This window comes from Nannobrachium achirus (assembly GCF_963921795.1).
Source record: "Nannobrachium achirus genome assembly, chromosome: 22".
Taxonomy (NCBI): Eukaryota; Metazoa; Chordata; class Actinopteri; order Myctophiformes; family Myctophidae; genus Nannobrachium; species Nannobrachium achirus.
This window is the reverse complement of record NC_137829.1, coordinates 24129916-24145583: the sequence shown is the minus strand read 5'-3', so window position 1 is coordinate 24145583 and position 15668 is coordinate 24129916. Positions and strand designations below refer to the sequence as shown.

General features: G+C 43.6%; 1 protein-coding gene across 5 annotated transcripts in view; it reads left to right on the top strand.

The window, feature by feature from the left end:
• LOC308307341 (plakophilin-4-like) overlaps positions 1-15668 on the top strand; it is a 122835-nt gene that overhangs the window by 103937 nt on the left and 3230 nt on the right. For all 5 annotated transcript variants that reach the window (XM_080752549.1, XM_080752550.1, XM_080752548.1 and 2 more), the window contains 8 exons: positions 1461-1644; positions 3320-3437; positions 4959-5150; positions 6242-6415; positions 7557-7707; positions 12653-12845; positions 13448-13532; positions 15370-15487. In XM_080752549.1, the coding sequence (XP_080608675.1) occupies positions 1461-1644; positions 3320-3437; positions 4959-5150; positions 6242-6415; positions 7557-7707; positions 12653-12845; positions 13448-13532; positions 15370-15487 (1215 nt within the window). The remainder of the gene's footprint in view (positions 1-1460; positions 1645-3319; positions 3438-4958; positions 5151-6241; positions 6416-7556; positions 7708-12652; positions 12846-13447; positions 13533-15369; positions 15488-15668) is intronic.

Here is a 15668-nt window from a genome sequence, read left to right as displayed (position 1 = left end):
ATGAATCAAAAGCTTTTCGCCCTCATTTAAGGGATTTTGTTTCTCTTGGTTTTTAAAGCACTTTGATGAAGTGCAAATAGGCATAATGGCGACTGAAATCAACGCCAATAGATTAGATTTCTGGAAGAGGCACTGCCTGGCCCACAGATACCCGTCTGTCTCGGGCATCTTGTTGGCACTGGGTCTGAATGGGGCCCCTGAGCCACATTAGGGACTCTTATCATCTCTATTGGTTTAATTAGAGAGAGTGGAGAGGAAATAAATGCTGAGGTTGAAAGAGGACAGTGAAGGAAGGCTACACTTCCTTTAGGATCTCTCTCTAACAGACACGTACACTACACACACAGCCACACACAAAGTACAATGCAATCATTTGCCTCCACCCATGGAGTCATGCTATACTTTCTGTATTTACAAGACCAGGTCGGCAATTGCAGTAGAAGGAAGGGCAAAATCCGAGATCTGTTTCTCTCTCTCTCTCTCTCTCACTCTCTTTCGAAAAAGCACGCGGAGTGTGCAGAGAGATCATCGTGTCGTTCTTTCATTTTGTGCTGTGGCAGCACTCTTGATTAGCTCTGTAGCTGTGCCTGTGTGCAGTACACATCTGAGCTCCAGCAGCATTAGCACCTTCCAAGGTTACTGGTGCCCGGCAGGAGGCTGCCTGCCTGCCTGAGCCTCGCTATCAGCCGAGAAGCCAGTGCCATCCAATTAGAAGAACATGCTACATGCTGGCTAATCCTTCACAGATGCAGCATTCAAAGGCTGTCTGGATTGTATGCGACTGTCAGTGGTTACTGTAAATGCATTGGGAAAGTGAATGAAATGATGACATGTTATTGGGGAGACTTTGCATTATTCATATTTCATTTCAAAATGTCTGAGCCAACACCATATGGAACTTTGCCCCGCTTTTTCTTTTCTTTTTTCATTTCAAGCGAATAATATTCGCCTGGGGGATATTCTGCTAAGATGCTATTTGATGCAGATGCCTGGACGCATGTATGCTGCAAGACTGGTTTCATTTTGGAGGAGTATTATTTTCCCCAGGGTTCAGTTTGTGTGTGTACAATACACACACACACACACACACACACACACACACACACACACACACACACACACACACACACACACACACACACACAGCTGTAAAATGACCTCCTCGTTGGCATCTCCACTGAGCTATCCTAACTGCTGAGGGGTTTATGACCCCAACTTTCATGCGTTTGTGTGCATGTGCCATGTATCTGTGAATGTGATGGTATGCGTCCACGTGCCTACCTGCATGTTAATTGTGTGTGTGTGTGTGTGTGTGTGTGTGTGTGTGTGTGTGTGTGTGTGTGTGTGTGTGTGTGTGTGTGTGTGTGTGTGTGTGTGTGTGTGTGTGTGTGTGTGTGTGTGTGTGTGTGTGTGTGTGTGTGTGTGTGTGTGTGTTGTGCGCGCGTGCGTGTCTTTTACAGGGGTGCTGTGGAACCTGTCGTCATGTGACTCTGTAAAGATGACAATCATTCGGGACGCCTTAACGACCATGACCAACACTGTGATTATCCCTCACTCTGGGTGGAGCAGCTCCACCTTCGATGATGACCACAAGCTGAAGTTCCACTCCTCCTTGGTGCTTAGGAACACCTCGGGCTGTCTGAGGTACAGCCACCTGTACACTCTGGCTGGCCACTAGCACCCCACTGTGGACAGTTGGAGTAGTTGCATCTTTTTGCAACCACATACAGCTTTGTCTCCAAAAAAACAATTATATTGTGGGAAAGGTTCATTATTTTCCTTTCCTTTTCAACTTCCATATATTCTAGATATATTGCAATGCAAAGAAATATTCAAAACCTTTTTTTGTTTTAATTTTTATGGCATAAAGCTCATGAAAATCAAAAATCCATATCTCAAACTATTACAATATTACACAAGACCACTCAAAACAATTAGAGAAATGTCAAATGTCAGTCCAGTGTGAGATTTCCTCAGTCAGTGATGATTTTGGATGCTATGGCATCTGCTGCTTCCAATGCTTTTTTACACAATATTCACATTTTCTTTAGACAGCTGTATACAGTATGTGTCCTTGAGACACACCTATGAACCATCATGAAAAATTAACCCCCAAATATTTGTAAATGTCCACCTATAATCCTACACAAACTAGGGATGCCAGGTTCGAAACTGTTAATTGATCTTCTCACAAGTAGTGCTAATCTGCTAAATAAACCTTTCAAGGTAAAAATAAAATACGTTAAAAAACGTTCCTGTTGGAGGGAAATGGGGTCACTGCACATCAGTTGTTTTGGGATAGTTTGAGAATGATGTTGGTCAAATACTTTCAAACTTTCAAACAATGGAACGGCCATTGGTAATCAATACCAGCGCAATAGCCTCAGCAAACGATGAAATATTTCATGTTTTGATTAATCGGCAGGCAGGCAGGCAGGCAGTCTTCATGGATGTCCACAAAGTCTCAATAGTTTTGTACTAATAGTTTTCTATCAAAAGTATTTTACATCCAACATCCAACCTCACCTACTTATCTGGTCAAGGTAGTTTGTAGTAGTACTGAACATCATGCATCATGACATCAAATTTCATTGGTCCTTATACTCCAGATCTTGTTTATCTGATGACTAGTGATGACTGGTGTCCTCTATTTTAAAGCCGTAATTTCTCAGGGCTTAACAGGCTAGTCTAGTGCAGGACTAGTGCTAAGGACAATGCATTATGCCAGCCAGCCAGCCAGTCAATCAGTCCCATGGGGCCTTTTCCTTTGAAGACATTGTGCTCAATATGGAGCTCAGTCCCTAATTGATAACAGTCGATTGAGCTTTGTGTGTGTGTGTGTGTGTGTGTGTGTGTGTGTGTGTGTGTGTGTGTGTGTGTGTGTGTGTGTGTGTGTGTGTGTGTGTGTGTGTGTGTGTGTGTGTGTGTGTGTGTGTGTGTGTGTGTGTGTGTGTGTGTGAGTGTGTGTGAGAGAGAGAGAGAGAGAGAGAGAGAATATGAACACGCTCAGTTAGTTTCTCATTTACTCAGCAAAGCTCTTATAATGACTTCAGTCCGACCACACACACACACCTCATGTATTATGGATGGAGCATTTAGATAGTAAAACCCACACCGCACAGCGGCGCACACTCCAGCGCTGGGAAACACACACACACACACACACACACACACACACACACACACACACACACACACACACACACACAATCGCATACACACAAGGTCTGTTCTCAATTTGTGCATTTGTTTATGTACATTTCAGACTGACTGTTTTCTATTGACAAACGCTGATCTGTGTGTGTGTGTGGTTTTAAAGGAACCTAAGCTCGGCTGGTGAGGAGGCCAGGAAACAGATGCGTACTTGCGAGGGTCTCGTGGACTCACTACTCTACGTCATCAAAGCCTGTGTCAACACCTCCGATTTCGACAGCAAGGTACACACACACACACACACACACACACACACACTGTACAACACATGCTCAGCAAGGTACACACATAACGCACGCTCTCAGCAAGGTACATAACATGCATGCACACAAGGTACGCACAGCCATGCACACTCACTAAGCTAACAGGAAAACATGTTTCCACATGATGAAAGGCTTTGGGGATTCTCAGGAAGCATCCTGCCCTGCCAGTTTGAATCATTGTTACCGCTAGCTAATTTGCCCTCCTAGCAGCCAGCAGCACCAGCTATTTGATGTATTTTGCCACCAAACTCACAACCCATAGACACAGTGGTAAACATTCAGATTCCAGATAGCTCATTGCTTTTTGTATGTGTCCCTGGGCTGGTGGGTTGAAATTGAACTCTCCCAGACATGCACCCATGCACAGTAAAATGACAAAGGAAAGAGAAAAAGAAAACGGCTTATCTGTAATATAGAGGAAAGCGACCATATGGGAATTGGCTCCCATAACTTTGTCATGCCTCTATGCTCCTAGATGTCTTGTGAGGCATACCTCCTCTATACAAAATTCAAACGGCGTGGAATTAAATCCATTTGTCAGGGTCCAGATCTCAGCTCCCAAGTGGAGACTCTTCGGTTCCCTGCCTGCTTCATTTACACCACAGCAGAATCGTGGCCCTGTAGCTTGGAGATCTACCATTTTTGGCAAATTCTTCACCAAAATAGGGATGCTAGGATGGGTTGAAGTGGTTAAACCTGTTTTATCTTAAAAGACAACTCCGCACTAAATAACATTTAGGCTCATTTTCCTACTTATATTGATCCCAAATGACTGTCCATTGGGTCTATTAGGCAGAAATGCCCCTGTCGCCTGGTTTCCCCAGCAGACCTCGACAGGCCTCACAGCATAGAGTGGAGCCTATAAGCCTATCGCTTTTACACTATTTGTTGCGGTCAAAAGTATTTTTTGTGCGGAGTTGTCGTTTAATGTCTTTTTTTTTTTTTCTATTTTCTGTTATTGCCACATGGCTGCAACCCCTCCCATTCTCTGTTCTTCTAGGACACATGTCAAACACAAGGGATGATATTTAATTACTATTAGAACTGGCCCACTGGCCACTGGTATATTGCACATGCAATGCCTGGGATTTGAACCAAGGTCTCCAGCAAGTCCAACATCTTACCCATCAGACCAAAGGGATATCCTTATGGACACGGGGGAGATGCCATCAGGCTGAGGCAATGAGTCACCATAATACTACAAGTCCCACAATTCACTGCTAGTGCATTGGCACGTATTGAGGGCCTGTGACCGCAAGCCTGCGTTTAAATAAACATTGAACCAGTCCGGCCCTCGACTTGTACCATTTTTTTACATTTTGGCATCCCTGTTCTAGGACCACAATGGAAACAAGCTTCCAGGCTTTATAGTGTTTCACTTGACTTGCATAGTGAAGACATTTTTCAATCAATCAATCAATCAATCAATCAATCAATGGATCAATGGATTAATCTTTTGCCTGTCCACGTCCCTGCCCTCAGATTGTGGAGAACTGTATATGCACTCTGAGGAACCTGTCGTACCGTCTGGAGCTGGAGATGCCCCCGTCTCGACTGACCGGGGGCCAAGAGCTGGACGGTCTGCTGGGCAGCGAGTCACCCAGCAAGGACATGGACTCCAGCTGCTGGGGCAGGAAAAAGAAGAAGAAGAAAAAGAGCTCCACAGAAGACACGGTGAGTGAGCCTACCTTGGCATCCTTTAGAGATGGGCAAACCTAACTCTGGTGTAGTTTAGAGATGAGCAAGCCTAACTGTGGTGTAGTTTAGAGCAGTGGTCCTCAACCTTATTAGGCCGCGACCCCCAAAATAATCATATTTTAACTGGGGACCCCCCCACCCTGACAAGCACTTGGAATGCTAGTAGTTGGCATTACATTTAGTGTGACTCGATCTATTCCATTGTGAAAATAGCCGATCTACATGCTCACAACGCTGAGCATGTAGATCGGCTATTTTCACAATTTCTGCCTGTAATATTTGACAATTTGACCAATGTTTGACCAGAGGAACTAAAAAGGTCTTTAAGGTCCTTAAATTGTCACTTTAGAAATGTGCAGATACCCTGTATACACTTATACTGTATGTTGGTTTGTTTACTGTTGAGTGAGAAAACAATGTTAACATTTAGCTAAACATCTGGGGACCCCCCAAAATAATTTGACCCACAGGTTGAGAACCACTGGTTTAGAGATGAGCAAGCCTAACTGTGGTGTAGTTTAGAGATGAGCAAGCCTAACCGTGGTGTAGTTTAGAGATGAGCAAACCTAACCGTGGTGTAGTTTATAGATTAGCGAGCCTAACCTAGGTGTAGTTTAGAGACGTGGTGTATTTTAGAGATGAGCGAGTGGATGGTGGCTGAACAGAAGACAGAATAATGTTCATACACAGTATGATTCTCAATGATACTAAATACGGGTTTATAGCTAATAGTGTGTAATTTAATAAAGTATAATAAGGTAGAAAACAATTATTGCACTTTGATCTTTGTTCTCTATTAGAGAATACAGATCAATGTCTATATTTCATTTTTTTCTATTTATTTTTATTTTAAATGTGTTTTTTATCTCTTTATGCATAGATTTTACCTTTTGTGTATGATATGTGCTTGCTATGCAAGTAAACTTGTCTTGCTGGTATAAGGCTGATTAATCCACTTAAAATGTATCTTTGAAAACGTCAGCTTTAACTACACACATGCAATGTCCTTAAAAGCTCTACAGCAACCGCCATCAGATCAAACAAATCATGTGTTTTGTGTGATCTAGTGGGATGGGGTAGGACCGATTCCTGGCTTCTCCAAGTCTCCCAAGGGGGCAGAGATGCTATGGCACCCGGCAGTGGTCAAACCCTATCTGACTCTGCTGGCTGAGAGTTCCAACCCAGCCACTCTGGAAGGCTCTGCTGGGTCACTGCAAAACCTGTCAGCTGGCAACTGGAAGGTAAGCATGCCATTGCCTGTTATGGGTGGGCGTTTGGCAATTATATATATATTTTTTTTAATGAGTACAAGTGGAGTGCTCTGCAGTTAAACAAAACAGCAGCGGCTTTCATTAACCTCCGTTATATTAAAAATGTTAAAGTTATATTTGACATCTGAAGTCAAGGCAAATGTTTTGAACAACTTTGTAAAGGTCAAGGATCATAAATGACTCCAGAAACTCATTTCATGACAAGAACGCCATTTCTGGGTTTTACCTTTCAATCCAGACAAATCCTTTTGGGGTATTTGTTGCCATGTACAGTATATAGCAATATCATTGTCAAACTTGAATACATATTTGAAGTTTTTCAGAAAGCCTAGGTCAGGATTTAAAACATTTTTAGAATCTGCCTCAGATCTAAATGAGTTAATTACCTGTGCATTGCCATAGCATTGAGGCAGGGTTGCTTGGGATCAGTACCATTTTTGGGTTTCTGATCCGGTCAGGAGCAGACCTCATGTTGTAGTCACCAGGCGGTCTGCAGGCGGCCGGAACCACTGACCAGAACCACCGGTGCCATGCACCTTCAAAAAGTTTAAAATTGATTTAAATTGTTATAATCGTATCGTTTCTTTTGTTATAATAATCTTTTGGTATGTTCATCTTTTATTCTAACTCGTTGCGCGACTAGCGAGAATAAATACATTGATTCGAATTATTATGGAAATAACGTTACGTCATGTTGTAGTTTGTTGTAGTCATCATCACACGTCCGGATCACACGGCTAGTTTTAGAATGAATACCAGACTTTCCACCTCGGAGAAAAGTTAGATGCTGGGAGTCGAACCAGGGAAACGCTGAAGAAGGCATTTTGCACCCGTGTGGTATACGGCCTAAACATTCAGCTACCGGTATTTGGTCGCATCTAACATTTTCCTTTTTTTTTGGGGGGGGGGGCGTTATTTTCACCTACAATGACATGCCCAAAATAACTACGCGAGGTTGGAAGTGGTTAAACATGTGCTCCTAAAATCTATTCTCGGCAACGTGTGTGTCCCACATGGCCTGTGGACCTTTTTGAAGTTTTAATGCCCTCTTTGTTCTTGTGTGGATAAATATTTTGCGGCAATGTGCATTTCTTTGTGCGTGCGAATGCAGTTTGCAGCATATATCCGAGCAGCGGTGCGTAAGGAGAAGGGACTGCCAATCCTGGTGGAGCTGCTGAGGATGGATAACGACCGTGTGGTGTGTTCTGTCGCCACTGCCTTGAGGAACATGGCGCTGGATGTCAGGAACAAGGAGCTCATAGGTTAGTGGGCCTACTGGTTCCGTTCATTTGAGCTGAGTCATATGAAAACACCAACATACTGATACATATTACATTACTGAGCATGAGCTGTACTTGCCAGACAATGATAATTGCAGCTTTCATTACTTTATTTTACCATGTCCTGTAGGTGCTTTTTAGTTTTTCCCAATTTAGTCGGTCTGCCAATCCCCCTGTACCGTAGTTGCTTGTCACTGCTGACCCCTACTGGTCGGTTAGTTAGTTTGTTATCACTTCTGATACTGTGCATGTGAAGTCGCCAGCCATGTATTTTCACATAACATTGAGTATTTTCACTGCGAGTACTGTATGTAACACGTGAAATAACTCAATATTCTCAGTCCAGGTCCGCAGGTACTTGGATAAGCTTTCTTATTATAATGTGCATTTTATTGATCAGACAGTGACATAAAAGCATCGAAACCCAATAGAAAATGCCACAAAGTAATCAAATTCACTAGAAAACACACACACACACACACACACACACACACACACACACACACACACACACAACAATCGAAACACACTGGTTGTGTTGAAGCTATCTGCTGTCAAATAGTTTCCTCTGATTTCAGGTCTGCGCTGCTGACCTGAAACCAGAATGCAATATTAATCTGAAGACCAGGCATCAAGTACACCAGGCTATACAAATATAAATGAACATTGTTTGCTAGTTATATAACACATTTTATTATACTGTAAGTACTTGAAGGAGACCTTTATAGTTGGTAAATAAACTGATGCACCATATTAAATTCAAAGTTAACTTTGATGTAGATTACAAGTGTACCTGTGTAAGAGTATAAGGCTCAAGCCTTGTTTTTACTCTGTTGTATGATAATGCCGTTGCTTGCCAGAAAGAACTTATCTACAAGCTATCAACGGCAGTTATTTTTGGCAAGCGACATCCTTGTTCACTGCAGTGAATTAAACTTTAGAATAGATGATTCAGTCTGTTTTCATGCATTGATGGCGTTTGAAATGGGGAGAGGGATATTTTCTGAGTTCTATGTCAACATTAGGAAACACACTCTGTAGCTGTCGCTGTTTCTAGTAGGAGCAGCTCTTGTGAGGAAACTCCTGTGGCATCTTTGTTATGGCCTCACATGAACACCATGTGGATGTGAAGAACTGGTAGAAGGATATTGTGAAGGAATTGAAATCAATGTATGGCAAGTACAAGAATGAAATGCAATTTATTGAGCGGTGCTCCTGGAAGGAGCTAAGTGCCAACATCTGGCTTTGTCTGGTTCCCAAAAAATGTCCGGTCCCCAAAAAATTCCTGACCCTGAAGTAAACTGAAGTGTGGCCTACATCTTGGCTCAAGCAGCTCAAAAGTTTGCTGTACGCCCACTAGGGCTTTTTTCTTTTTCCTCGATTAAATTCCTGCTCATCTGGGGGCCTCATGCTGGTCGTTGCCCTAGGCTGCAGCCCATTGGGTTAATGTGGCCTATGGTGACATGGATGCATAGATACGCTGATAGTTTAACATTTACCTACTGATAAACAGTACAAAAGGGACACTGTGACATATTGCATGGTAATATACAGTACATACATAGATGTATAATGTACATCATGCATTCAATAAATACATCTCCATACAGCACTGTCCTCTAGCTCTTGTTAAAAAGGACACGGTGAAACAAACATACTTGTACTTTAAAATGTGTGGAAACAGTCTAACTTGAAACAGTCTTATCAGTTGTTTTCAGCTGCAGTTCTTTTTCATGAAATTAGCTAATTTCAGGGAAAAGACAAACAGGTTTTTATGTGCTCGCCTTGTGGAAGTAATGAGGAGTTAACGCTCCAGTGAGGCAGGGGTAACGCCTGTAGGCAGAGAGAACAGAGGTTAGTGTGTGTGTCTGTTCGTGTGTGTGTTCGTTTGTGCGTGCGTAACAGGGTCCTTCCTCTGCAGGAGGAGAGATAAGGCAGACGTTTTTCTTTCTTTTTTTTCCAGGATATGTGGATTTTTTTAATACCCTTGAGACAATAACGCAATGTCACTTTTAAAAGCACCTGCCTCACTGCGGCCCCAAGCCGAATAATAAATATATAATTCACAGTATAGAACAATATCCCTACAGTAAGTATTCTCGGTTGCCCTAGCAGACATCCACTTATCCATTATCTAACATGCATAAGGAAATGCATAGAAGATCTCTCACACTGTACATCATGCATGTCCTAATAGTCTGCTTCCCCCCTACTTTGTGTAAGCCTCCACTTGTTTAACATGTTTAAAACTGTATGCCAATATGAGGCACAACAGTGGATGAATGGGTAGTGTGCCGACCATGTACTTCTCCTGTATGATACCAGCGCCAGCAATGACTTGCACTTCTTTCCCTCTCTATTCCCTCCGCTTCCTGTCTGTCTATGCCAGGGCTCTTCAACGTTTTCAGGCCAAGAGAGCTGGTATCAGCTGAGAGAGAGATGAAGCAGGGACCCCCTCTACATATTGTATAAATGTGTGATGCAGATTTTCATCGATTTCATAGATAGATTCATAGACATTTAACCACTTAAATTGTCGATATATTGTAAATTTGACCTTTCACTATGAAATTGGTCTGCTCTTTTTTGGAGCGGTGAAAGCGCTCCCAATAGACAGGTATGTCCGTGGGTATGTGGCTGGCTGGCTGGCTGGCCGTGTCCGTCCGTCCGTAGCCTGGCAATACCTTGAGTGGCCACACACAACACACTAGTTAAAGAGGGGCGCTGTTTTGTGCAGGCCAGGCACACTCACCACACACACACACACACACACACACACACACACACACACACACGCACACACACACACACACAGGGTATAGCTGCTCAGATTCACCGCTCCACTTCGAACCGAGGTTTGATTTTTATTTTCCTCTACATAACTATCTGCTGAAAATAGCTGATCTACAAGCTCTCAACGCCTGCTATGTTTGGCTAAAGTTCTTCTCGGAATAGGGATGTGAGGGTTCAATTTGTTAACACATCGGGTGCCCACGATGATTCAGGGGTTACCCCATCGTCGCCATGGCAACCCGCCATTTTACGTACCTTTGCGTTACTGGGAAAAAAGTATCCGTAATCCGAGTAAATGTAATCCAAGTATGTCCTGTTTATTTTCACGATCATCATCTTTTCTTTCAGTCAGGACCGCTTTTTACCAATCCTGGGCCACAGCGTTTGTGTCACTGGTGGTAGAAAAGGCCGCGTTTTGAACATCACAAGGTGATTGAAAAAGCTAGATCAAGAGAAGAATGCACCAGCGTAAAACTGCTGTGTGTGAGGGGGGAGAGTGTTCTTTGCAGGTCTTTCAGTCCGAGTGTATCAAAAACGCAAAAGGGTTAATTAAGGCAGCGGAAGCTTGTGATTGGCTGCAGGGAGACTGCACTTCCTGGTCATGTGATACCGCGCTGCATTTTGGGAAATGTAGTGTTTTTTCCCATATTGTTGGTTTTTGATCACCACGGTAGATCCCTCACTGCGGTAGCAAAGTACAGTAACTACAGTACAGTATAGATACTGTACAACGCGTCGAACGCGTTGTCTCCAGAGACATCAAAGAGATTGACACGTTGACACCTCGTGGGCATCAAATGAGTTAATTTAAAATAATTATCCTATCATACAAGGATTTGGCGGCCCCCCTGTTGTCACTCTAAGGACCCCCTAGGGTCCCGGACCCCCTGTTGAAGACCCCTGATCTATGCTATGCTCTCATTCTAAGAATGAAATAATAATTCAGTCATAACCAATTGGAATAAATAACGGATATGGGCATATACTGATGACGTCAGGGAACTCCATACATGAGTATAAAAGAGAGACAGAGACTCATAAAGTTGGGTAAATTGATAAACCCACATCCCCCCCCATAATCTCTCTGACAGCTGAATCTGTAAGCACCACTGCCCTAAGTAGTGGGTTTAGTAGCAATAAACACTAAATAATGCGAAAGGAAGTGGACTAAGAAAGGGAAGGAGCCAAGCAGAGTTCCTGTTCTTACACAAAAAGTTATATTTTTCATTTTTTGAGCGGTGCTAGCCACTCCAATATGTGATGTTGTGACGTATGTCCCTTTCTGATTGGACAATATACCCCTGTGACATCATGATGATCATCATCATCATACATCATCATCATGCTGTACTAGTGTTAAGTTTGAATTAAGCACCGCACACTTGGTGCTAGCCACTCCAATATGTGATGTTGTGACGTATGTCCCTTTCTGATTGGACAATATACCCCTGTGACATCATGATGATCATCATCATCATACATCATCATCATGCTGTACTAGTGTTAAGTTTGAATTAAGCACCGCACACTTCACACAGGTTTTTTTTTAACCAAATGGGTTCGCAGATTGGGAATACCCTGATGTCATTAATATGAGATATTGAGAAGAGAATTTTGTAAAAAGCACACAAAAAAGTGAAAAGAATATGATATCATAGTGCAGGCGTCATAGACTGGCCTGGACTTCATATTTGGGCATGCCTGACTTGAAACTCCATATATGGGCTTAAAAGGGGGACAGACTGACAGACGGGTACACCGGGTACTCTGACAACAGGTATTGGATAACTGGGTGGGGCATCATTCCTGACTTGCATCATTCCCGAGTTGGCCGGTAGAAAAACCTTCTGCATGGAAGAAATGCATGGATGTACTTCTTTGGCCTACTACCAGCCTGAACAATGTATTCTGATTTGTCCAGCGGCTTGCGGGATTAGCCCTGGACTCACAGACACACAAAGTCAAAAACATAATCCTCACCTCCTTGCCCTCTGCCTGGCGGAGATAATAAAGCAATAATCACAAAAGACTGTATGCCATTGTAACTAATTAACCTTCGGCTGGCTCATATCACTCAACTTTCTCTCTCTCTCTCTCTCTCTCTCTCTCTCTCTCACTGTCCCTCCTCCCTCAGGGAAGTATGCAATGAGGGACCTGGTCAACCGCCTCCCGGGAGGAAACACCACGCTCCTGTCCGACGAGACGGTGGCGGCCATCTGCTGCACACTGCACGAGGTCACCAGCAAGAACATGGAGAACGCCAAGGCACTGGCCGACACGGGCGGCATCGAGAAGCTGGTCAACATCACCAAGGGCAGGGGGGACAGGTGTGTTACAGCAGCAACCCGGTCCAGAGGAGCACTTAATGAATATACAGTACAGCAGACGTTGATAGTGCTCCGGTGACATTGTACACTCTCACACACACTGGAGCATATGCATTCACACCCACACACACGCACGCGCACGCACACACACACACACACACACACACACACACACACACACACACACACACACACACACACACACACACACACACACACACACACACACACACACACACACACACACACATACAGACACGCATGCACGCACAGACAGACAGACAGACAGACAGACACAGACACACACACACACACACACACACACACACACACACACACACACACACACACACACACACGGAAGCCATTGCCAGAGGGAAGGTGGTTTTATGTATGCTGAGGTTACACCTCCTAGTGGAATGGTGGCATGGCAGCTATTTCTAGCCTCCTGTGTGTCCAACAGGGCTCCGAGTACAAACACCCCAAAGGCAAATTCTTCCTTCCACTGCTAACATGGGATGTTTGCTTTATGACTGGAAATGAGGCTCATGTGATTCAGGAATACCTAAAGACAACTTGTTTGTGTCTGTCTGTCTGCTTAGGTACTCCATGAAGGTGCTCAAAGCAGCTGCTCAGGTGCTGAATACACTGTGGCAGTACAGGGACCTGCGTACCATCTATAAGAAAGTAAGAACCTTACCTGAAAGTCACACTGCAATCATGAAATCTGTCTCCCTTCAACAACATATAGAGAGACACACACACACACACACACACACACACACACACACCCAGTGTTGCCGTAGTCTTGGGTCGCGCCCCCCCCCCCCCCGACGACCCATATCTTTTCTGAGCCGGGGTCTCGCTTGAGCCAGGGTCTCTCACCCCCCCCAAGTTCACACCTCAACAACTGTTTTAACAAAGAAACGTGCCTATATGCATATCAATAGACCTGCATAGTGGGTGTTGAGCGACGTTCGTGACCCCCCCATTGAATCACCATTGCACCACTGCACACCAGTTTCCGTTACCTGTTATATGCCAGTCATTGGCGACTAAAATCTTAATTGGTTGTAAATGTTGCCGCCCATACATTTTTCAGTAGGCATTGCATAATTTGGCATTATAATTATTATTAGCCTAAAGTAACACAACATTACAATTCTAGGCTATTAATAGCCTAAAGTACCATACCTGAACCTGTGCCTCCATTAGCATATTTTAGCTTTTTATGCTCATACATTGAACCCAAATTGTCAGTGTTCCATGTGGTTATAATGTGTATTTGCTTTGTATTTTGCAATGAACCTCCGTACCTGCCATATTGTTCCTCCTTCATTGCTCTGCAGTCCGCATCCAAGTCAAGAAATGAACCAGTCTATATACCAGTCTATATACTCTTAGCAATAGTCTCGTCTGTGCGTTATTGCAAATCCTTATATTACAGTGGTATCCTGTGGATATTATACAAGCAGTGACTGTCAATAACATGGACAGAGCCGTGGGGCAAAACTTGGCGGCACATTGCAGGCCAGTAAAATCTTCACGTGTGCAAGTGGAGCGAGCATGCACGACCAGTGAGAATGGCTGCATTCATTAACATGGAGTGTGCATAATCAGCACCGTGCTCTTATTTTTAGTTTGCGTTAGCATAGTTGTGTAGTTGGTTTATACTGTAGTAGTAAGATGGCGTTGCTGTATCCTACAAAAAAAAGCAGATCTACTAATGGCTTGAAGATAAATCACGCCATCCTGACTACATAAACTTTGTTTTGGTGGTAGGGATGTTTTTGGGCTACTAAAACAAACCGTGAATACACCAAAATACAGTGAGAGGGCAATGTGTTTCTACAGGTTAACACAACAGTACTTCAGTGGCTCATAACTGCTGGTATAGAGAGAAATGATGAGCACAAAAAAGAATTATTTCGTTTTTATTTGTATTTAGTGTTTTGTTTTGTTTTGCTTTCTGATGTGGCCTACAAAGCAACCAAAGGTATGGCACCCCCATATCTTCAAATCCTTCCTGATCCAACCCTACAACCCCTCCCGCTCACTCAGATCAGCTAACACAGGGAAGCTGAACCATCTAGGACAACACTCCACACCTCCCCGATTCTTCTCCCTTTTGGGTCCCAAACTGTGGAATGAACTCCCCATTGCAATTAGACCTGCAGACTCACTCCCAATCTTCCGCCGTAATCTGGAGACTCCTCTTCAGACTCTACCTTAGCCTGTAGCACTTGCCATAGCACTTACCATAGAACTTGCCCTAGCCTCGATGACCTTGCAGGTTTACTGTATGCAAAGGCTAAAATGTAATTAGATAGCATGTTATGTAGACTGTTGCCAGGTCATTGTTGACATGTGTAGTTCTTGCTCATTGTATGTCACTGTTGCTGCACACCTGTGCATCATAGCGATGTTCCAAACAGTGCTGCTTTGTATCAAAAAGTTTAAAAACATAACAAAACAACTGCAACACAAGACTAACGGATAACACTGTTCTTCTCTTAATTAATAGGACGGGTGGAACCAAAACCACTTCCTCACTCCGGTTTCTACATTAGAGCGAGACCGGTTCAAGTCCCAGCCCACTCTACCTACTGGCTCCATACAGATGTCCCCTGTCAACCACCCTGGTAGGTCGAACATGAGTTAAAGATGTTACTACGGTTCTATGAAGTCTTTCTGAACAGAATTCAATCTAGCTATCTGACATACAGTACAAGAATGGAAATGAGACCACTAGGGCACAGATGAAGATCATTCACAGCAGCTTAGTCAGAGCAATAGGAACCAAAAATACTTTTTAAATATTGC